Source organism: Phlebotomus papatasi, chromosome 2, assembly GCF_024763615.1.
Source record: "Phlebotomus papatasi isolate M1 chromosome 2, Ppap_2.1, whole genome shotgun sequence".
Lineage (NCBI taxonomy): Eukaryota > Metazoa > Arthropoda > Insecta > Diptera > Psychodidae > Phlebotomus > Phlebotomus papatasi.
Window position 1 is genome coordinate 88,773,089 of NC_077223.1, and position 23,376 is coordinate 88,796,464.

The 23,376-nt window shown below is 35.1% G+C and overlaps 2 protein-coding genes across 22 annotated transcripts in view; both read left to right on the forward strand.

The window, feature by feature from the left end:
* The first annotated feature begins 1,136 nt into the window (after positions 1 to 1,136).
* The window catches only part of LOC129804879 (protein lingerer), a 59,109-nt gene continuing 36,869 nt past the window's right edge, over positions 1,137 to 23,376 (forward strand). For 18 of the 21 annotated variants that reach the window (XM_055852548.1, XM_055852551.1, XM_055852557.1 and 15 more), the window contains exons 1-4: positions 1,137 to 1,200; positions 2,183 to 2,363; positions 14,477 to 15,146; positions 19,406 to 19,821. In XM_055852548.1, the coding sequence (XP_055708523.1) occupies positions 2,214 to 2,363; positions 14,477 to 15,146; positions 19,406 to 19,821 (1,236 nt within the window). In that variant the 5' untranslated portion in view covers positions 1,137 to 1,200; positions 2,183 to 2,213. Of the gene's footprint in view, positions 1,223 to 2,182; positions 2,364 to 14,476; positions 15,147 to 19,405; positions 19,822 to 23,376 lie in introns of all 21 variants that reach the window. The other 3 variants (XM_055852550.1, XM_055852552.1, XM_055852569.1) reach the window with 2 other exon arrangements.
* Positions 8,842 to 11,485, forward strand: LOC129804902 (uncharacterized). The gene has a single exon (XM_055852662.1). The coding sequence runs from the start codon at positions 9,453 to 9,455 to the stop codon at positions 11,145 to 11,147; it is 1,695 nt and encodes a 564-aa protein (XP_055708637.1). The 5' UTR covers positions 8,842 to 9,452; the 3' UTR covers positions 11,148 to 11,485.

Sequence of the window (23,376 nt, forward strand, 5' to 3'; positions counted from 1 at the left end):
CGCTGTTTTAAAATGGTAATCGATTCAATTACCCATCACTATCTCTTTCCCTGTTTCACTTTGCGTAACTACCAAAGGATTAAAGATATCCTTTAGCAGTGATTTCATGAAGGTTTCGGTTGTTTTTATGGATTTTTACCCAGAAGCTAAATTAAAACAAACAAATGTCAACGAGATGTTCCTATTTAGCACTTGGAAGGACCCTAGTCCTTCCAAGTGGCAGCCGCTGCCAATTTTATTTTTAATTTTATTTTTTTTATAATGAAAAATATATCATTTCGCTTAGACGCCTAATAGAATGCGTGCAGAATTTATCTTGCAGTTTTATCGTTATATAATTTTTAATAAAAATTAATTATTAATGTAAAAATATTGCAAAAACAAAAAAAGTGCACTCGGAAGGACCAAGTGACAGTTACTGCCATATGCATTTTATATGGGAGTTTGCCGTTTTGCAAATGTAATTTTCTTGATTATTAATGTGTAGAAGCGTTGAAAGAACATTTTGAAAGTGTTATTGCAAATTATTGTGAAGAAAAATAATGAAAATTCAGTAAAAATATTGAGGTCGTAAAACGCTCAATGAAAAAGCATTCTTATATGATTCTGATGAAGATGAAAACATCGAATGTTTGGAAATTCTTAGATACAGTGACCAAGGAGATGAAATTTCTGGTTCAGACACAAGAAAAGAACTGAGTGAGGCTCCGAATGTTAAAATATAAGTAAAAATGTCAAAATATTTTGTAAAATCCGAACAATGGCAGCGGCTGTCATTTGGTCCTTCCGTGACACTTTTACGATAATTTTTGTTTAAAATAATTTTTATTGGGCTTATAAAAGTTTCTTTTTCTCAAGTGCGTTTAATGTACAAAATTACGCTGACTCCAAATATGTATATATCGCAAAATCGCAAAAATGAAGTTACGATAAATGCTGATTTAACAGACGAAATGTATAAAGAAATTAGTTATCTTTTTTGTGGATAAGAGTCAAATGAGAGCAAATTTTATGAATTAAAATTCTGCCTCAAACACAATTGCTGTGATTTCTATTGAAACAATATTTCTCAAAAAGTCCGCGAATAGGCTTTTGTGAAGTTGGCTACGAATCTGGCATCTCCTTTCTATGACAAACTCCCACTAGGCGTCGCCACGTTCGGGGTCACGTGATCACAGTTTCTAGCGACATTAGAAGCAGGTACGATGGTGTCAGACAATTGGTATAAAAATGTTTTTTTCGGGGTGAGAAAGTGCATGGAGTTAGCAAAAGATGTGCTGAAAATGTGGAGTAGATCCTGGGGCAGTGAATTGATGTGATAAAAGCCATGGAATCGTATGGGATTAGTGGGAAAAGTGTGACGCGTCTGAGCGACATTCCGTCAAGAGATTTTCACTTGAAAGAGAAATGGCGTCTGTAATTTTATTTGGCACATGGTCTCATCGCATATTTCTGCGATATTTCAGCCACTTTGGCACCTGCCGATGTCCTGGGGCTGTGTGGGATTGGGCTGGGCTGGTGCGAGGAGTGCATTGGGTGTGAAATTGGGCCAGCTACGGGGGAAATTGGGGTGGAAATGGGTGAAAATACCATGGCCTTTGTGTGGCCTCCGCGGGGCTGAGCCGCAAATGTGTCAAAAATGCGCGGATGGGAAATGGGGGCCATTCTGGATGGGGGGCGAATGGCCTTGCTGAGTGCAGAAGGGGGAGTAGGAAATGGGCAACTGGGGGAGCTATGGTTGGTTTCTATCGGATTCACACAGTGTCAGCAACTCCTGGACGCCCACAAATCGAGGCATACGTCTTCCGGTTGATTCATGTCATTGTCCTCTCGCATAACGCACTCCTCCCCCATGCCCCCAGACCCCAAGTGACTCATTTTGGACTGAGAGCAGGGAATAGTGTCAAGAAGATTCTTTTAGTGTTTTTCTTTTCTTTTTTGTGCCTGGATGAAAAGCTGGGAATTCGATGAAAATATTTAATTTTTTTTTTAAATAATTCCAATTAATCTGTTCCACATTTTCTCTCCGTGCCCCCGAAAAAATGCGTGGCATTTTCTCTTCCAATTGCGCAGAGATGAACGGGAAATTGTCTCGCGAGAAATTTTATTTATATTTATTTTTTTGCCAAAGACAATGGTGAGACTTTCTTAACTCACAGTCTCTCCTCTGCCATTCTTGCAGCTACTTGTAAATATATACAGTGTATATAGCGATGAGCACACAGAATCGTTCAGGAGGTGGCGGCGGTGGTGGCCAGAAGGCCAAGAAGGGCGCAAATCCAGCCTCAAGTGGTGGAAATGATGGGAATACCAACAAGAAAACAGAACATGCAAAGACAGAGAAGGAGAAACCACATGCAAAGGTAAGAGACGCATTGAAAATCTTATCAGTGCCCCCCCCCACCCCTCAATCAGCTTCTGGGGCTATCCCAGGCAGAGCAGCTTCTGTCCAAAGATCAACTGATAATTTCCAATCAATATTGTCTCTCACTGACTTTTCCCTCCTTACGGCGCTTCCCTGAAGAGAGAGAAACATTATCTCAAACAAAAGAGAATGGGCTGATTATGCTATACCCCACCTCAAAGCACATGGTACCAGTCTCTCCATTCGCAATGATTAATTGCACTTTGTGTAATTGTATCGCATTTCCGGGAAATTTCCGCGGCAATATTTGCGAATCTCACCGGGTATATTTTATTGATAAAATTATGCGGAAAAAGAAGAATGAGTCAAAGCTCTTCAGTTAATAAATTTGTTTACAACAGCCAGTACAAAAATATGCCATAGGGGAAGCCTTTGAAGCTTCGAACACTTCATTAATATATTTTTTCTTACTACAATTATTTCATTTGATAATAATATTTAAAATTTTTGCACAAAGCTCAGTACATTTCTGCTTCATTTGCCCCATAATGAATTAAAAGAGTCTAAAATAAAAATGTTAAAGTTGGGGAATTCGGAAGAAATATAAATATTTTGAAAATGGACTTCCGCTGCACAATTTTGTCGCATCATCAGTTAAATGGGCCAATGTATTGGGGGAAGTTATATAAATGAAAAATCAACAAAAGGAGAATTATTTATGAATTTTAGAAAGCATTGTGGAATATGTTTATTGAATAATATCGTCACTACGTAAACTTTTAATTCAATTTTTGCCTATAGCAGTTATCTAACTAAAATCCTTCCTACTTTGTGCAGAATTATCAAAATAGAAGCTGCAGATATGCAGAATCTATTTTAAATAGGGTAGGGTAAGTGTGCCAAATTCCGGCCAGCTTGCAATTTCGGCCACCTTTTTTGTTCCTCAAATTTCCAAGAAAGTTTAGATTTTACGTACTCTAGAGATTATACAATACAAAAGAATAACAAAAAATGTAGTTTCGACAAACGAGATGACGTGAAAAAGATATTGGAAGAATTTCTGAAGGGCAAGGAACTATGGGAATGAAGGTGGCCGAAATAGGGTACCAAAACGATGTCTATATTTTTATTCATTTTAAAATGTATTAAGAATGATTTTAGAGTAAATAAAGACTGTAAACTCTTTACAAGGTTCCAAGCAACACTCTTTCAGAAGAAAGAATAAAAAAATCAATTTAAATTTAAAATATTACATTTCAAACTTGAGACTTTGACGCTTGAATGCAACTATGCCGAAATTTGGCACACTTACCCTAAGTGTGCCAAACTTCGGCATAGTTGCATATAAACACCGAAGTCCTAAGTTTGAAATGAAATAATTTTTAATTCATATTGATACTTTTTGTTACTTCCTTTTCGGGAGGGTTGTGTGGAAGCTTAAAAACTAGTTTATCATTTTCGCTTTCTTTAAATCTCTTCCTGAAATATTGAAAAATTAGTAAAAATGTGGACATTACTTTGGGTAGTACCGTCGTTGCGGGTGACTTTGCACGTTTTTTCGCTGTTTTTCAACTTTGCCCTCTAAAAGTGGATAGTTAAAGTAAAGGGAGGGGGGTTTTTGAGTAAAATTATTTGTATTCAGTTGTTAATGAATGGATTTTGTGCCACTAGCATTAATTTTTTAAAATTTTACTATGTTTAAAAAAATCAAGAAAAAAGGCTTGCACTTGGGATAAGATGCGGGTGACTTTGCACTTTTTAATAAATACTAAAAAATCAACAATTTCTGATAATAAACGACAATGAAGACCTTCACATCTAAGGCTAAGATGCACGAGATCTACAAGATTACGTGATCGCCATCTTGATTTGACGTTTCTGTCCGCCATTTTGAATAACTGTCAAACCCTAAAACTGGTTCGATTGGGTTGACATTTTAGTATGTTGTAGCTCATGTCATATTTTGGCGATCTTTATTTTCTAAGCCTGAATTTTAAAACCTAAACGAAATGCCTCAGTAACCATTAGAAATGGTTGAGGCTTGTATTTTATATATTTATTTACTCTAACATAATTGAAAAAAATGAAAAGTGCATTTATTTATTTTTTTATTTTTTCATCTTTGCAAAAGTTTTTCAGATCTTCAAATATTATGCTGTTATAAGAAAAACATTACTTTTCTTTTTGTTTGTTATTTAGATCTCATCGCCTAACGATAATACTGCCTTTTTGTGATGGTTTCGATAAAAGAAGCTCTCCGTAGTTCTGTATTAAAGAAAATGTCAAAATTTTGAACTTAAAGCCCCAATATCCAGACAATCGCTTGACCTAGGTCGGATTTTATATATGTTCTGAAAAGGTCTTGACATCAGCCAGAACATACTAAAATTTCAGCTCAATCGGATAAGTTTTCTGTTTTGACAGTTATTCAAAATGGCGGACAGAATCGTCAAATCAAGATGGCGACCACACCATCTTGTAGATCTCGGTCATTTTATCTTAAGTTATAAAAGAAATTGAATAATTTTTGGCCAAATACTTCTATAATAAAGCTTGAGAAAGTCCATTATATGCAATTTTATAATATAAATCATGCGTTCTTAGGAAGACTATAGTGAAAAAAAGGAATTTACTAAAAATAATGAACAAAATCGAAGTGGATTATTCTAGCCAGATAAATTTAGAATATATTTGGGCAATTTACTTCTCTGAAATCGATTTTGGAATTGCATCTTCAGATAACTTTTTCGCGGAGTCGTTTTTTGACAAAATACCTATACTAAGATTTCATTGACTATTACTGAAACTACAAGAATCCTTTTGAGGATCAATGTACCTTACTTGGTACTTAACATATCCCTATGTACTTTGACATGGTAGACCGGATCGGCGAAGACTATCAATAAGTGCTAGAATTGTTCAAACTCTCACGAACAGCAGAGTGCAAAGTCACCCCCCGAGTGCAAAGTCACCCGCAACGACGGTATTCCGGCCACTTTGAATGAAATTCCGACCACCTTGTTTGTGACCACCTTTTGTGACGCAACGAATAGAAAATTTCAAAACGTCAAACGGAACGAGTTTAATATTTAGTTTAATACGTTTAATACCACAAGCCTTGAGATCTTCCGTGTAATTTGTCCTGAAGACCTGAAGAGTAGCATCTCAAATTTACGCGCAGATTCCCGTAACAACTTCCTCTTCTGAACTCTTCCAATGCCTTTTCCACATCATCATTTTCATAGAAGCAATGGTTTTTTTTTCTCTGGTCATTGTAGAACTCAAAAATTGAAAAGACGTAAAACTCAAAACAAAAGACGTTGCCGGAATAGGCAACACTACCTCACCGCAGAGACGTTCACAAAGTATATACTTTTTTACGCGAAATACAGGATCCAGTTGGGAAATTTCACCCGAAATTTAAAGATTGATTCACTATTAACATAAACAGAGACAATAAAATCAAAAGACTGCTAGAAACAATCGATCTGTCACACTTTTTGTAAGACTCTTTCCACACTGAGTACACCTAAATTATACCTAAAATTTAACGGTATTTGTGCTAATTCATCCTAAAATGAATAAATATTTAAAAACAACATGAATTCATTGACTATTCGAAGTTAACATACAAAATTTTAATTAATTTATTTGCATGGCCGAAATTACACTCAAAGTGGCCGAAATTAGAAGCTGGCCGAAATTTGGCACACTTCCCCTAACCATGGTTCATTGTTATTGAAAATTATCGAAAAAAATTAAATTTTTCAGCAATATTTAATTTAGATCACAAAAAAAAACAATGTTATAATGCGTTTGCACAAAAAAACTGTTATAATTCGAAAAACCAAAATGAAGAATAGGGACAGGTGGCGCTACACTAAAAACGCTATTTTTTCGAATCTTAAAAAATCTGGGCTATAACGTAATGTAATTTAGATATACAAAACAATTGTATTATTATATTATTAAACTTTTAACTCTTTCGTTTCTTTTGGGACTCTGAGTACCCAAAGCAGCATATGAATATTCTGTGAAAAACAATGATTTTTAACAATTCAGAACTGATAAAAATCTGATTCTTATGGATGATTATAAACTATAAGGATGTCAAAATGTAAGATATTTTTTGTAGGATCTCAATTAATTTCTGAGCTTAGATATTTTTGATTAAAAAATGGTGAAATTGGCTTGCAGCATATGCTGCGATCCGGAAGGAGTTAATGAATTTTGTGCATTTTTTAAGATTTAGTGTGTATGTAGAATTTTGATTGATTGTTTATTATTATTACTGTATTTTATTTTATTATTTTTTTAATTTATTTATTTTTTGTTTAAATTTGGTGTTGAGCTTACATGACCACAGATCACCCGGTCGACCCGTCGGAGCAGTCTGTGGTTGTATTATAGCTCTTTGAGTAAGCCCATCTCCATTACGAATTTAACAATTTTCTTATGACCCAATTGTAGATCTTAATTAAATTATGATAAGGCCCAGCTTCCTTTATACGGGTTTCAGACCTAAGGTTTAGCCATATGGCTTAATTTTTCTAATTTTTTATCAGTCCTGATTTTTGGGAAAATATTACTTAGGATTCGACATTATGGGCAAATGATCCGGTTAATCCTGAAAAATCAATGAAATTGCTTGCTACAGTATACTCTCTCAAATTCGGGCATTCGGGACTGATATGTCACCCAAATTAGAGAGAAATTCGGGCGTCAAACTGTTTGAAATGCAATGATTTTTTGTTCATCTGCGTACTCATATTAAGTTTAGATACTCATACTTATTGTGAATTGCATTAAAATTTCTTAATAATGCAAAATCACATCAAAACTAAAGTCAAACAGTGGAAATTTTGGGCATATTTGCATAATTCGATTATCATAATCACACTTGAAAAATGTCAATAAACTTTTTTAAAATTAACTGCTGCTCGAATTAAAAAGTATCCCGATCTTAAAAGAGCCGAATTAGCGAAAGTCTACCTAAAATATTTTGGTACAAAAAAAAACATTTTTCACTTGACTAAAAATCACTTTCAAAATTAAGACATATTACTTCGTCGAATTTGATTTTCGATCCGTTTTAATTTTTGTTCTAATTCGAAGATTCAAAGATTCAACATATTATAATTTAAATAACAAATTTCTGACTTTTGTTCAAAGTCTGGTTTGAAGTTGATGGGAGTGAGTCCATTGAAGCCCTAAGATGTTATCCTTAACCGTTTGGTCTCAAGATGTTGTAATGAGCAATGAGTGGACAAATATCAATCCACGATAAAAAGTTGAAGCTTATTAAAAATTCTTAGAAATGGATTGAAAATTTAGCAAGGTTCTTTTTATCAAACAAGCTTCTGTGCAGCAGATCTGGAAACTAAAACTGCGCCACAGAAAACTCTTTATTTTGTTATTCTGAGAAATAATAAAATAAACAAAAATTAAGTTTTGCGTCATTATTATAAGCATAAGGAAATAACTTGTATCGACAAAATTCCTTTAATTTTCTTTTGTTCTAATTGTTACCATGTAGTTTTGATGAAAAGAAAGATTTAATTGTAAATTAAATTAAAACAGAAAATTTGAAATGCACAATACTAAAAATATTTCAGTGAACAAAGTAAACTTTATCAAACATTTTTTCCATAGTTGAGTTGAAAGCGTTGAAAGGAAAAATTTTATTTTAAAAAATTCTTATCTGTGGACATGGTTCCTCCTCTGAAGAAGAAGCAGCTTCTTGTGGTAAATTTTCAATGAGTGAAATGTATTTTTCTCACAAGTAGCAAAAACATTGGGGTTTCAATTACAAGATATTCTTGGTTAAAAGTGAAAAATCTCAAGATTATTGCACTCTTTTTCTGTTGTTTTTTTCTTTTTCCCGAGACTTAAACTAGCAAAACGTGCTGCTTTATGGTACTGCTGTAGTAAATTAGTTTGGTATTTGTTCTCAAGTGGTGAGAAACGGCTTAAATCGGTGATAAAGGTAAACAAGTGGAGAGAAATAGCGCACATACGGCTTTGTTGTGGGGGATTTTATATCAGCTCAAAAGAAATAATGGGGGAGAAAAGCAATTTAACGGAAGATGATGAGTATTGTATTGCATCATGAAAAAATCCTCTCAATTGACTTTTTGGTGATTTTTTTTCTCACTTAGGGTGGATTCACCAGTTCTCGCCAGTGACCCACTTGTCGCCACCTATATTAAATTCACTATTTTTTCATTATTTATGAAATAAATGACCTACAAAGTCATTTGTATTTCTACTGTTGCTACTTATGAAAGCGAAAAATATGTTTATTTGTTTTGTACTTAAGAATTTGGGCGTTTTTTAAAACAATATTTTAATCCAGTGCATAGAATTCAATATTTCTTAATAAATATACTTAGTGTCATCGAATTTTTATCCAACAAAATGAATGTTTTTGGAAAACTAATTTGTCTATTGACTATAAAAGTACATTTGTAGAATAAGTAAAATTTGTGTTTATGTACTAAATATTTTATTTTATATAATTATTAAGTAAAATTGAAGCATGGCGGAAGGTGGTAATGTTCTGAAATTGATTTTACCAACTGTCGCCATGCTTTTAAAGAAGCGGAGCTATATTCATTGCATAGATTCTCAGTTGTCAAATTCGCATTGTTTATTTTCGGGAGTAGTGTAATTAATTGAGTTTTCAAATAAAAAAGGAGAAAAAATCATATTAAGGTGAGTAATAAAAAGGTGAACAGAAGGAAAAAGTAACGATGAATATATTCTTTCAATAATATTGTTCAAAATAATCGAATTTCTCTTGGAGAGACAGTTTTTTATCTTTCTAACCTTACTTTTCTGTTTTCCTTGTCTGCTACAAAATGTTCATCTCAATGTTTCCTTACTGAAATAATCCTTATTTTATATTAAAACAGATTTTACTAACATGAGTTATATTACATTACCAACAGTTCTTTTTATAGTTTTGTTATTTTAATGTACTTAGGATTCAGCATTGATGCAAAATGGGGCGCAATAAACTTAAAAAAAAAAGCAAACCTATTCACCACACACAGTACTGCGAGCTATACAAGCAGTTCGAAATGGAATGTCAATCAACAGAGCTTCTCATCTATACAAAATCCCGAGAACTTCTCTACGAGACAAATTAAGTGGGCGAAGTGCTATTGATAATTGTGGTCGTTCAGGAATACACAGTGGTCTCGGAAAGGAGATTGAGAAGAGAATTGTTGATTGGGTGATCACTTCGGCCGACTGTGGATTCCCTGTAACCAAAGAGGGCCTTCTTTCCACGGCGGAAAAAATAATCTCCAATCTTCCACAACGCCAACGATCAGGTTTCAAAAGAAACAGGCCAAGCAACAAATGGTACTATGGCTTCTTGAAGAGAAATCCGCAAATTTCACAGAAAAAGGCTGAGTATGTTAACAGAGCGAGAGGTAGTGTAACGGAGGAAAAAATAAGAGCATGGTTTCAGGACGTCGTGGAGCAGCTAGGAGACAATATTGGAATTCTAAATGAGCCGAAACGCGTATTTAACATGGATGAGACTGGATTCAATCTTGCCCCAAGAGGAGAATTGGTTCTTGGGAGAAAGAATCACCATGTCTATGTGGAATCCGGTAACTCGGACAAGGAAAATATTACCACTCTCTTTGCAGTAAATGCAATTGGCACTTTTGCTCCTCCTCTCACCCTATATAAATATGAGCGGATGCCTATTTCTGCTGTCCAGTCTGCTCCTCCAAATTGGGGAATTGGTAAGACTGAATCAGGATGGATGACTGGAGCAGCGTTCTTCGAGTATATAGCAAATGTTTTCTTGGAATTCCTCGTTCAACAAAACATTCAGAGACCAGTGATTGTTTTCATTGATGGTCATAGCTCACATCTTACTCTCCACTTAAGCAAGTTTTGTAGAGAAAACGGAATTGTACTGGTAGCATTGTATCCCAATTCTACCCACATTTTGCAACCTTTGGATGTGGCTGTTTTTAAGCCACTAAAAACAAAATGGAACTTAATTAAGAGGGAATGGAGGATTGAGAATGATGGAAGAGAGATTCGCAAATTTGATATTCCGACAGCTCTACAAAAAATCATATCACAAGATAACATGTCCAAAAATGTGGTCTCAGGCTTTCGCGCAACTGGATTGTACCCATTTAATGCAGACGCAGTTGATTACTCGAAAATCATTCAGAGAACAGGACTGAAAGATACAACTTCAGACCAGAACATTGACTCAGATATTGCAGATCAGGGAAATCAGGAGAACTTTGTTCATTATTTTGAGTCGAAAATTGAAGAAAAGCTTCTAAGTAAATTTAGGATTCAGAAAGAAGAAGGAGGTGACTGGTCGGGCGATATTAAGGCTGAAAAGCTTTATCAGGTCTGGAGAGCCATATTGCGTGATTTCGACGAAGCAGAATCCTTGAATAATATGATTGAAAATTCTGGGGACGGAATTCAAGAGGCTGAAGCTGTAAAGACTGAGCTTCATCCTCAAATTGAAGTGAATCCGCCACTGGAATGTGTGATGAAAGGAGCATTTCAACAGATAAAGAGATGGCCACAAAGTAAGAGAACGCGAAGGAGCAAACAAGATACCCCCACAGTAATAACTACCGAAAAGTGGGTAAACTTTTTTGAGAAAAAAGAAGAAGACAAGTTAAAACTGATTAAAGAAAAGGAGCAGAAGAAACTATTGAGAGACAAAAAAGCCATCGAGAAAAAGGAAATGTTGATTAAAAAGAAGATGACTAAAAGGCAAAAAAAATGAATAAATGAAAAATACATTCAAAAAATATATTTTTTTATTATTCTTGTAAATAATTCAGGTATATTTGTTTCTAAATTCCTTTTGAAACAATTGGCGAGAAGTGGTTAAAAAGATGGCGAAAAGTGGTAAAAAGTGGCGACGAAGTGGTTAATTTTGCATTATTAAGAAAAGTCATTTTTTTAAATACCTTAGAATTATTTTCGAGGATTACTGGTTTAACGAATCTGTAGTCAATACATCTGAGTAACTTTGGGTCAAATTTGAGTTACTTTGCAAAAAGGGTTTAAAAGATATAATTTAATTAATTACATTTTTTCCTAAAAGTGGCGATAACTGGTTATTCCACCCTAAATATTTGAGAGATGATGCTGAATAATTTGTTTATTTGTTTTAGTTGTGAATTGATTTGTTTATATTATATTTTCTTTGACAGGGATAAATATGGACTAAATATTTAAGTGCAATACATTATTATTCTCAATTGAGTTATAAAACAGAGAGACGACCAATCTAAATATTTTGCATAGCGCACGAATGAATTTTATTAACATATATTCCAAACCTTGACATCTTGGAAAATATTCAACAATTTTCCAATTTAAAAACAAAGGAAATTCTCGTAATACAAGTTTGAAAACATTTTCGAAAAAATTGATATTTTTTGCAGAGTAATATTTTGTGAGTTTAAATTATATCTTTTTTTCAATTCGATGAGTAACGAGTTTGTTCCTTAAAAACTATTCCATAAAAAATTTACAAGTTTTGATATTAAACCTTTCAATTTCACGGAGTTGGAATCTTATTAAATGCAATACGCGAAATGCAGAGTGGTCCGAATGAACTGTAACTTTCTAAAAAGCTGTATTTTTTTTTTAACTTCAAAATGAATATTACTGATGTAGAAGAGAAAAAATTTCTCCAATCCTTCATTATTTGAGAATCCATTTGACATTTTTGACATATAATCACCTGATATTCTAGACACATTTACGACTTAAGCTGAAAGACAGCTTAACGTAATTAATAACAAAATAATAATGTCTTCCCATCAGTTTCTCATTAACTAAGCCGTTTCTCTGCTTAAGGCTGGAGACGGATTAGTCAGAAACTGATGGAAATGTAATCTCTTATGTAATAATTAGCCAACATGCCCCTTTTAGAGAAGTTGATCGGATTTGCATCCGGCGACCGTGGGGACTAATGTGTGCTCGAAATGAAAAGCAAAACGTTATTTTTGAGCCAATTTTATTTTACGCGTGGCGGTAGGTACTGACTTTTGTTAAAAATTCTAATATCTTTTATCAATTTTCTTTTTATTCCAAAAAGAGGTCCTTCCAAAAAAATTTACTGATGATACTCATTTTGACCCTACAATTTAAAAATCCTAACGAATGCAATAATCTGAGCTCATGAAAAGTCCATACCATAAAAAACGATTACCCTTGGCTTCGGTAATCATTTAAATGTCTAAATTATTGTATGACCTTTCCCTAATATAGAAACGATCAGTTTGTTTGTTAATGAATTGTTCAATTGTAAAACTTTCCCACTAAAGAAACCGAACTGGCTTCTGTCGACCAAACGAAACAACTTCATTACTCTATAGAGCACAACTTTGAGCATTTTACTGCTCGAACTCCACGGAGTATAATCACTCGAGGCTGTAGAGGCCAAACGGTAAGAGATAGCGACTTGGGGCTTTCGGGGGGACCCCCCATAAGTCGACCCAATGATCGTTAACATGCCCCTCATTCCCCCCTACCACCGTCCCCTTCCCCACTAAAACTATCTTTTTTGGGATTGCACGAAAACGCGTCGTGCGATTTTCTTCATTTTTGGATATGTTTTAGAGATTACCCAGGCGAACATTTCGTCTATTGGCCTCTACACACTAGAAGAAATTTCTTTAAAAAATGCGCTTTTAAAGAAAATTTCCCTTATCCTTATAGACAGAATTTTTTAAAAAAGGCAATTTTTGACGAAAATTGCTTCTAGTGTGTAGACACCATATATACGAAAATCCCGTTGAATTATTCCTAATAACGGTTTTTCAAGGTCAAAGGTTAAAAAGACACTAGAAAACGCATTTATCAAGCGAATGGGGCCATGTTTGGGGTCATTGGAAAGGTCTTGGAATTTTCGACAGAACTGAACTGGTTCCAATCGGTTTTGAACCGGTAATGGACCGGTTCATAACCGATAACCAGTTTTTATGAGAAAATTAATTCTATTACCTTTAAAACTGTTTTGGGGGGTCTTTTGGGAGATTTATGAATCGCTTCAAATCGGTTGAGAACCGGTAAACGGTAAATGATGCGAAAGTACTTTTGCGGTACAGCATCTAGGTCACGAGTTCGAGTATTTCGCAAAGACTTAGACGCTTTGCCACCCCTTTTTGAATGCTAATGTCCCTAATTTACTCAAAGTAGCATAGAAATATGCAATTCAACTTTTAAGAACGTTTGATGTTCATGCGATTGACGATAGTGGCGCCACAATCATATTTACAGCTTAACTCTTTCGTCTCTTTTGGGACTCTCGTACCCAAAGCAGCATATGAATGTTCTGTAAAAAACAATGTTTTTTAATTATTTAGAACTGATAAAAATCCTATTCTTGTGGATGATTACAAACTATAAGGATGTCCAAATGTAAGATATTTTTTGTAGGACCTCAATTAATTCCTGAGCATAGATATTTTTGAGTAAAAATTGTGAAATTGGCTTGCAGCATATGCTGCGGTCCGGAAAGAGTTAAGTCGCAATGCCTAACTTCATATGAAGCATATGCTTATCATTTGAATTTATTTATCGTGTCTGTCTTATGCCTTTACATTTTACTGGGCAAAAAAATCATCAGACAATAGATGAATTTTTTAATCAGTAAAGGCTAGAGGAAAAAAAATTCTTCCACCCGTTACACGTAGCATTTTCAGTTGCTGCGGGGTAAGTGGAAGAAATTACATTTGTTTCTTTTAGGAAATATATTGGATTTCTGTGATGCATATGCTTCATATGACTAATTTATTTACCTAACCAACAATTAACGGTTAAAAATAACCAAATATTTCAGGTTCAAATATTTATCTTAATGGATTTTAATGATTTGAACATATTTTCACTTTCCAAGCAATTCTGGCGAATGCTTATGGTTGTTTTCTAAATTTACAGGAAAGGTTAATAATTACTGGGAAAAATGTCAGTTTTGAGACAATATTTTTTTATTGAATTAAAAAAACAAGGAACACATTTTGTTTGTAAATATTTTGTAAATTTGATTCTAATGGAATGCATTTATTTGTGTGCAAAATGGGGATTTTGTGTGTGCAGCCAACTGCTGAACAGATACGAATTGCTCAGATAACTGACATCAAAGGTGGTCTTGAGGATTCGAAGATGCAGGAGAAAGTGGCTAGCATCATGGAGACAACTCAGCGATCCGAAGAGGATGTATGTTATGCTCTCTATGAGTGTGACAATGATCTCGATAGGGCCGTGATCTTTTTGCTGGAGACACTGACGGAGGATGCCTTCGAGAAGACGTCCAAGAAGAAGTCAAAGAATCGCACTTTGTCCACCAATAACAACAACGACGGAGGCGATGGTGATTGGTTGGAGTCCAATAGTACCTCCAATGCCAGATCAGGCAATCAGGCTACTGGACCTGACAAGGAGCGCTCACGCAGCCGTGGCGGGATGCGTGGGGGTCGTCAGGGGTCCGATAGTCGTGGTTGGCGCGGCAGGGAGGCGCGTGAGAATGAGCGCAATGCTGCAGATACCAAGGGAGGCGACGGATGGCGTCCGGGTCGTGGACCAGGACGCAGCGGAAGTGGCCGTGGAGGCTATGGTGGGGGCTCCCGTGGGGGTCGTGTCGGCAGAATGGGACGCGGAACGGGATCTCGGGATCAGGGCAGGGGCTTCTCGCGCCAGCCTGACAATCTTGAGCCCGTGGACTCGTGGGACAACAGCCAGGCCAACACCACCGATGTTAAGGCTGATGGTGAGTACTTGCTATGGTTACTTCTTTTTTTTTTCTTTTTTTTCTCCCAAGCAGATTCAGATATTTCCTTATTGACAGAAATTTTTCTACACTGAGAGAAATCCGAAAAGTTAAAATAACATTCCGAAATGTTTATTTTACCCTGCAGTATTGATCCGAAATCGGTGTAAATATTACCCTTTTTAGGTGTATTATGGGTTAAAGTTACCCTTTTTCATGTTAATTTTACCCTTAAAAAGGTGTAAAATTAGCATTAAAAAAAGTTGATATATTTTTACACCTAAAAGTGTTAAAGTTATGAGGAAAAAATGTTAATCGCACCCCGTTTTTTTAGTCAGTGTACCCTGCAGTATTGATCCAAAATCGGTGTAAATATTACCCTCTTTAGGTGTATTAGGGGTTAAAGTTACCCTTTTTCATGTTAATTTTAGCCTTAAAAAGGTGTAAAATTAACATAAAAAAATGTTGATATATTTTTACACCTAAAAAAAGTTAATCGCACCCCGTTTTTTTCTCAGTGTAGAGATTGCGTTAGTTTATGCCTTTACACTATGGGCAAAAAATCATCAGATAATAGATGAATTTTTTAATCAGTAAAGGCTAGAGGAAAAAAATCTTTCACCCGTTACACGCAGCATTTTCAGTTGCTGCGGGGTAAGTGGAAGAAATGACATCATCTTCTTCTTTATTCTATTTAAATTCAACAAGTTTTCTTGATCTAAAATATGTGCTGGCGTGACAGTTTCTTAATTTCTCTAACATATGATATCCCCTTACTGATTTAGAAGCGAAACAACTTGAGATAATCAGTCATTTTTTCAATGACCCTCCTCTTTAAAAATTTATTAACCGAATAGGGGAAGTGCTTATAATTTTGGACAGTCTGCTTATAAGCATCGAAGTTCCAAGTTTGAAGTGCGATATTTTCAATACTAATTGACATTTCTTGTTACTCTCTTTTCAGAAGGGTTGTTTAGAAACTTAGCAAGCTATTTATCGTCTTATTTTTATTAAAATTAGTTTTAATACGTTTAAAAATGAATTGATAAGTAGAGGTGACCTTGGCTCTTATTTTGGACAACTTGTTTATTAATTTGTCCAACTTGGCTGTAAATTTGGACAGCTAATCCGCCTCAATAGGATGCCCATTGTTCTTCATTTGATGAACCAATCTTACCAAGTCCTCTTCCTGTTTATGTAAGGGAAACGTAGAATGTCACAAGAAGCCCGGAAACTTTCCATATCATTCATTAAAGTGAGTTGACTTCGATACTCCAAGTACGTGCGGATTCGCTCATTCCCTGCCCTTTCCGGGAGCCTTTCAAGGTATTTCTCGCTACATCTCTTTCGTAGAGATGATGCTCCTTTGTTTCTCCAGGCATTTGTCCAACCTAGTCATCACAAAAGCTAAAACTTCACGAAATTTCGTGAGAAAAACACCTGTCCAAAATAAGAATCATCACCTCACTGGTGAATGCCTTAAAAAATTTCCCATTTTTCACACGAAAAATATAATTCACAAGGCAAATCTCACTTCAGGTCAAATGTACAAATCATCAGTAACGTGAATCAACACAATATTCAATGAATATTCAATAATATTACTCAAAAACAGCGAACAAACTTTGTTAGTACTTCACCAAAACTAAATAAGACTGAAGTAAGCCACGAAGTTCTGTCATATTTCTCGTAAGCAATTGCTCACACTGAATTTTCAACAAAGCAATTTCAACTCAAATCATATTCAAATTTTAACGTATTTAGTGTTAAAATCTTCCAAAAGGAACAAATATTTAGATAGAATTCATTATTCATCAAATATTGGAATAAAAATCCATCATTTTAATCAATTTATTTTTAGTGTCCAATGTTATCCTCAAAGTGTCCAAAATAAGAAACTGGACAAAATTATGAGCATTTCCCCTATCTTTAATTAAAATTCATGCATATAAAAGTTTACAATATTTGAACCATCTTTTTGGAAATTTCATTGTAAAATTTTTAAAAATTAGCCGTTTAGCGTAATTTCCTGGATTTTAAATTTTGAATCCATTACTGTAATTTTTTTACTAGCCGAAAATGGTATTCCCATGTTGATCTAGAGATGGAACGACTGGAGATAATCACTTTTTATTTTCGATGACCCCAATTACTCCATTACTTACAAAAAGATGGTAATATACGGCCAAGATATCTTCAAGAAAAAAATATTTCGTAAAATTATTCGTAAATGTTTGTGAATTCCTATTGGGGACTTAACGAAATGTTCGTAAATCGTATAACCCACAAACAAGTTCGTAAAAATTTGTACTTTTTTACAAACACTGTTCGGAACATGATCACTTTACGATAATTTTTTGTACTTTTACAAACATTTGTTCGTAAATGTTCGTAATCACACATCAACATGTTCATAAAGTTTTGTTATTTGTTCGTAAATTTTTGTCTCCCTGGCGAACATTTTACGAACAAATGACAAAATTTTACGAACACTTTGATTTGTGATTACGAATATTTACGAACAAATGTTTGTAAGAGTACAAAAAATGCTCGTCAAGCGATCATGTTATGAACAATATTTGTGAAAAAAGTACAAACTTTTATTAATTTATTTGTTGGTTATACGATGTACGGGCATTTTTTAAGTTCCCAATAGAAATTTACAAAATATTTACGAACAATTTTCCGAAATATTTAGGTGTGATTCCTTCTAATCACACCTATTGTAATCCTCGGATTTTCTCGAAGTGCTCAGATCGAGCTGAAACTCACAGGGTACATGTTTTGAACATCCCTGATGCCGAAAATCATATGCGGTCATTTTCGGGTCGGCCGTCCGTAGTACGCAATATCTCTGGTTTGGATAGAGATATCTTCATAATTTTTTTTTGTTTGGGCTCGTTGGAAAGGTCTTAGTCTTCCTGACAAGTCTGAATATATTGCAATCGGTTATGAACCGGTAATCAATCGATAAGTAATTTTTGGCCGAAAATCAATTTTATTACTTTTTACATTTACACTATTTTGTGAGATTTTTAGAATGATTTATGAATCGGTTCAAATCGGTTGAGAACCGGTAAATGGTAAATGATGCGGAAGTATTTTTGAGTCAGAAGTTCGAGTACTCCGCAAAACCTGGAACGCTTTGTCACCTCTTTGTTCAATCGAATAAAGTCTTATTTTTGATCATTGGGGGCTTTGATATTTCTAAGAAGGTTATGAACCGGTTATTAACCGATAAGTAATTTGTGTCCGAAAATCATTTGTATTACTCCTAAGTTATTATGGGCGATATTCTGAGTGATTTATGAATCGGTTCAAATCGGTTAAGAACCAGTAAACCGTAAATTATGAAAGAGTACTTTTGAAGTACAGTAGACTTTCGCTCAATTGGCTCTTCTTCAATCGGGCGAAAAATTTTGTTGACAATTTTCACGTTTAATTTATAAAGTTAATTTGCTCAAATTCGCTGTAGTTCTTCCTATTTTATCGTGATTCTTTATAATTGAGCGCTTTTTGTGGAATTTACAAAGGTTTTGACGCCCAATTCTATCGCTAAACCGGATGACATTTCGCCCCAAATGCCCATTTGAGAGAGAGAGAGTCTACTGTATTTAGGGAACTTTGCCATCCCTTTTCTAACAATTTTTTACCATATTTTCGTAAAATTTTATTTAGACATGAGAAAAAATGGTGCGTTTTGAAGCACCCAAATCAACTCCCAGACTCACAAAGTCTCTAATTGTGCCCTTAGAATGTGGTATTTACAACCGAAGCACATTGATTAAGAAATAAAGAAATAATTTAGTCAATTTTTTTGTTAAAATTTCTCAATAATTCAACGAAATAGTTTAATAAAAGTTCGGTATAAAACTTATTCAAGAATCTTTGGCACTATAAAAGTTGAGCCAGCATATGAGTAAAAGAGCCCAATATACTCATTAATATTTACAAAATTCCAAAATTATCACACAACAAAAAAAAAGACTGTTCAGTAGATACAAAGGTCAATAACTTTCTTCTATCAATATCGATGTCTCTAAATTGACTCGACTGATGATTTTTTCCAATTTGTACAGAGTTCTTTTCTTACTAATTCCACATGTTTTCCCGGATAAAAAAACAATGGCTCTTATCTTTGCAATTAATGAAGAAATTGCCAATTGAGATTGAGTTGCTTTCAAGAGCAAGCAGAGTTTGATAAAGGTGATTATAGCGATATGGTGTTTTTTTTTCTCTCTCTCTGTGTGTGATTGTAGACACTTGGGGAGACTGGGACAATGAGGAGTACACTGGCTCATTGGCCGATAGTAAAGTATTTACGCCGAGTACGGCGACTCAGCCGTCAACGGGAGGAGAATTGGCAGCGCCGCCGGGATTGGAACAGCAGATCCTCAATCCACCATCAGCTCATGCTGATGATTTGGTTGGGGTGCAGCAGTTCACCGGTAGTGCTGTTGTCTCCAGCACAACGACGGCTGCTGTTGTGGCGGGAACGGCTGCCATCAACAACAATTCGGTGCAGTATCCGGAATTGGGGACGGCAGCGCAAATTCGTCAGGCACTCGATATGCCACAGATTAATTCATCGACACTGTCGGCTGAACAATCTCAATACTTCAATTCTCTCTCATCGCAGAATTCCAGTCAAACGGCAAATGTCAATTCATATCAGGTGAGTTAATTTTTTTTATTATTTACATTTTACAAGGATACTCTCTCCAATATGCCAGGGAATATTAAATAAAATGTTTTCGAGTTTTTAACAGTGTTTTAGAGTTTCCAGAAGTGAAACAATATTGATACAGGGGAATACTTTCAGGCTTCGCACAAACTCTAGCTTCGAACACTTTTTATTTTTCCCATATTCCTTTAATGAATCTGACCTATTTTTTCAAAAAATATGTGACAGGGCTAGCTAAGGAAAGAACTAGGGGAAAAATATGAAGTGTTTGAAGCCAGAATGTGTGCAAAGCCTGAAAGCCTTCTCTTGAAAATTACCCTCTGGTAAATTGTAAGAATAAAAGAAGGATAATGAATATGATTTACAGGGGCAACCATTAATTTTGTACTCGGGTTTATTAAATTTTAATTAGTAACTCAACCCTCAATCACGCTACAGGAAAAAAATAAAGAGTATTCTATTAATTTTAATGAAGATTTTCTTGTCAGTGAAAAATTTGTAGCAAAACTCGAAGCTGTTATTGAATATTATCGATTTTTAGTAAATTGATGAATTGTGTTGCAATTTTTTAAATGAAATTTAATTAGAACTAGTAAAATTTGCTTATCAGTCGATAAATGTCAATTTCAATCAATCCGTTGAACTTTCATATAGGAAAGAAGGAGCTGCTCGAACCCCCAAAGAGAAGCTCTGCCTTGTATTCTTTTTCGCAATTTTTTTAAGGTGCATATGAGATTAATGTCGATTTAAATTTGTCAATATATCATCACAAAATTACCTTGAAATAGAAAATTGGTCAAAAAAAGAGTATTTTAAAAACCAGTGATGAGCCCAGACAAGCTTATGGTACAGTAGACTCTCACTCAATCGGCTCTTTCTCAATCGGGCGACAAATTTTGTTGAGAATTTTCACGTTTAATTATGAAGCTAATTCGCTCAAATTCGCTATAGTTCTTCTTATTTTATCGTGATTTTTTATAATTGAGCGCTTCTTGTGGAATTTACAAAGGCTTTGACGCTCAATTCTATCGCTAAACCGGATGACATTTTGCCCCATATTCCCGATTGAGAGAGAGTCTACTGTAGCTGAGATTCTTTTTAGGTTTTTCTTTCTTTTCTTCTTTCAAATTCGGTTTTGAGTTGAATTTTGGGGTAAAGAATCGCATCGGGTGAGTTGTTCTTGTTGGTCGAAATGGAAAAAATTGGCTAGACGTGATTCTTTAACCCCCAAAATTCAATTCACAATCGAATTTTCACGCATTCCGTGTTCCAGGCACCCCGAATTACACGCATTTTGAGGCCGCCTATAAAGAATCTCAGCTACCATAAGCTTATCTGGGCTTATTCACAGGTCAATTTTGATTCTAAATAGTCTGAGTGCAGAGGGCCAACAAAAGAAAAAAAGTTCATTCAAATCGGTTAATATACTTAAATTTCATCAAAATCGCTTCATAAACACCGATAATATGGTCCGGTCAAGACATTTTCGATTATAGTTCGGGTCAGGGAACATCGAGGGAGGAGTGCAGCCCACCGTTGGAAAGGCCTCGACCTCAGCTACAACATACTAAAATTTAAAGAAAACCAATCGTTTAGTTTTTGAAATATTCATCGTCGATTAATCGAAAACCGATTTTTCGATTAATCGAATCTTTGATTAACCCATTCAGTCAATGTACCAGAAATGCTTGAGATAGAATGTTCATATTTTGTGATTAGTGTCCTACAGATTAATGGATGAATTTTTTTAAAAGAAAGAAAAATTATCTATTATGGGGGCGCGGGGAGCCCTTGTCAAACACACGTCTTATCCGTCACTGAATTTAAATTCTGTACATTAATTCATTACAAACTCTATTCCTTTAGATAGAGTTACTATCCAAGAAAACAAATTAACAACTAAAATTCAAATCAGGAAAGAGGAAAGAGGCCAATTTTAACAAATTCGACGGAATGTCGTATTTTCCGTCCGCCATTTTGAGCAAAAATTTTGCATGACCCTCCGCGAAGCAAGAAAACAATAACATAATGTATTATCATCTCTGTCGGACTATTTTTCACAAGGAATTGAAGAATTAAAGTTACTAAAAATCCATTCCCGACAGCAATTCGGATAAAAGTTGCCCAGGAATAAATAATCTAAAATCACTCAATTTGCGTATGATTTATAATACCATGGTAAGGAATGGGTTAAATCTGATGACATTGAGGTGTTATATATTATAAGTGTTGTAATTCTCCATGAGAGCTTTCCAAAATATTAAAATTTTTCAAATTCTGACAGTTAGAACAGGAGATATGGCCATTTGAAATTTCATTTTCGACTTCTCGTATTTTTTCCCATGATTTTCGTGATCTATGAATGTGGAAATCCAAAGTTTCGGCTCGATCTGACGAGGTCGGATTTCGCCTTGGATCACAAAAACTCTGAAATTGTAAAGAATCTCAGCTAAAAGTCATTGTAAGACGAAAATAACCGAGGTCTTGGAAATCGGGGGCATCAAAAGCTCTGGTGGTGGTACCCTGATAAGATTTCTCTTGGTAAGGGTGTGTTTACGTACTTGTAGCTCTGGATTAACTGACTGTCGGCTTAGAGCGTTAGATCATCGGAAAGCATGATCAGTCTCTGCTTTAAAGATGTATAGCACAACCTTTACCTTCTATTTAGAGGGCTAACCCTAGGGACAAGGCACTTTGTGTACCCAAACAGTCTTTGGGAATTCATAACGGCAATTAATTAATTGACCAAATCGGGTGAAAATGAGGCCTTCCAGGGTCATTGAACTTTGTTCTTGAATAATTCAGGATGGCGATTTTTGCGGTGAAAGGCATCTTTGGACGAATTGTTCACCTTGACTAACTACAACACATTTCCGAAAATTAACGAAATCACCAAGCCAATTTTGAGATAAGTAAGAAATCATGTTTTTGGAGGGGATGGAAGGGGTTTGGGAGAATTTACGTGAGTTAATTCACTAAAGAATGTTGTTTTGTGGGGGGTCTCCGAAGATGGGAAGTCGATATCTCATACCGTTTAGATGCCAGAATGGTGAAAAGTTGAAAAAAAAATGGATTGTGGAAACTGCTCTCTGTGGAGTTCGAGTAATTAGTTAAAACAATGCCAAATATGGATAGAAATTTCTCACGGGGTCCGTGGCGCAATTGGTAAGAGCTTGCGGCTTTTCTGTTGATGATTGTCACAGTTGTGAGTTCGAGTTCCACCCGGGGCGGTGTAAAGGATTGAAGCGCGTGAATGGACATTTTTCACGAAAAATTGTAAACAGAATAGTAGGAAATCGGTAAACTGAACAATGCACAAAATGACAGGAATAGCCCAGCACATCAAAATAAATATAAATAAATAATAAATCACAAATAGTGTGCAGGAGCTACTAGCACGGATTACTCTACTATGGATAGTAAGGTGAAAGGAACACCTATTGACACTTTAAGAACTCGTGTCAGGACCTATTGACACCCTACTTTATACCATTTGGAATACGAAATTTGAACATTTATCCTTATCGAAAAACGTAGATTAATGGG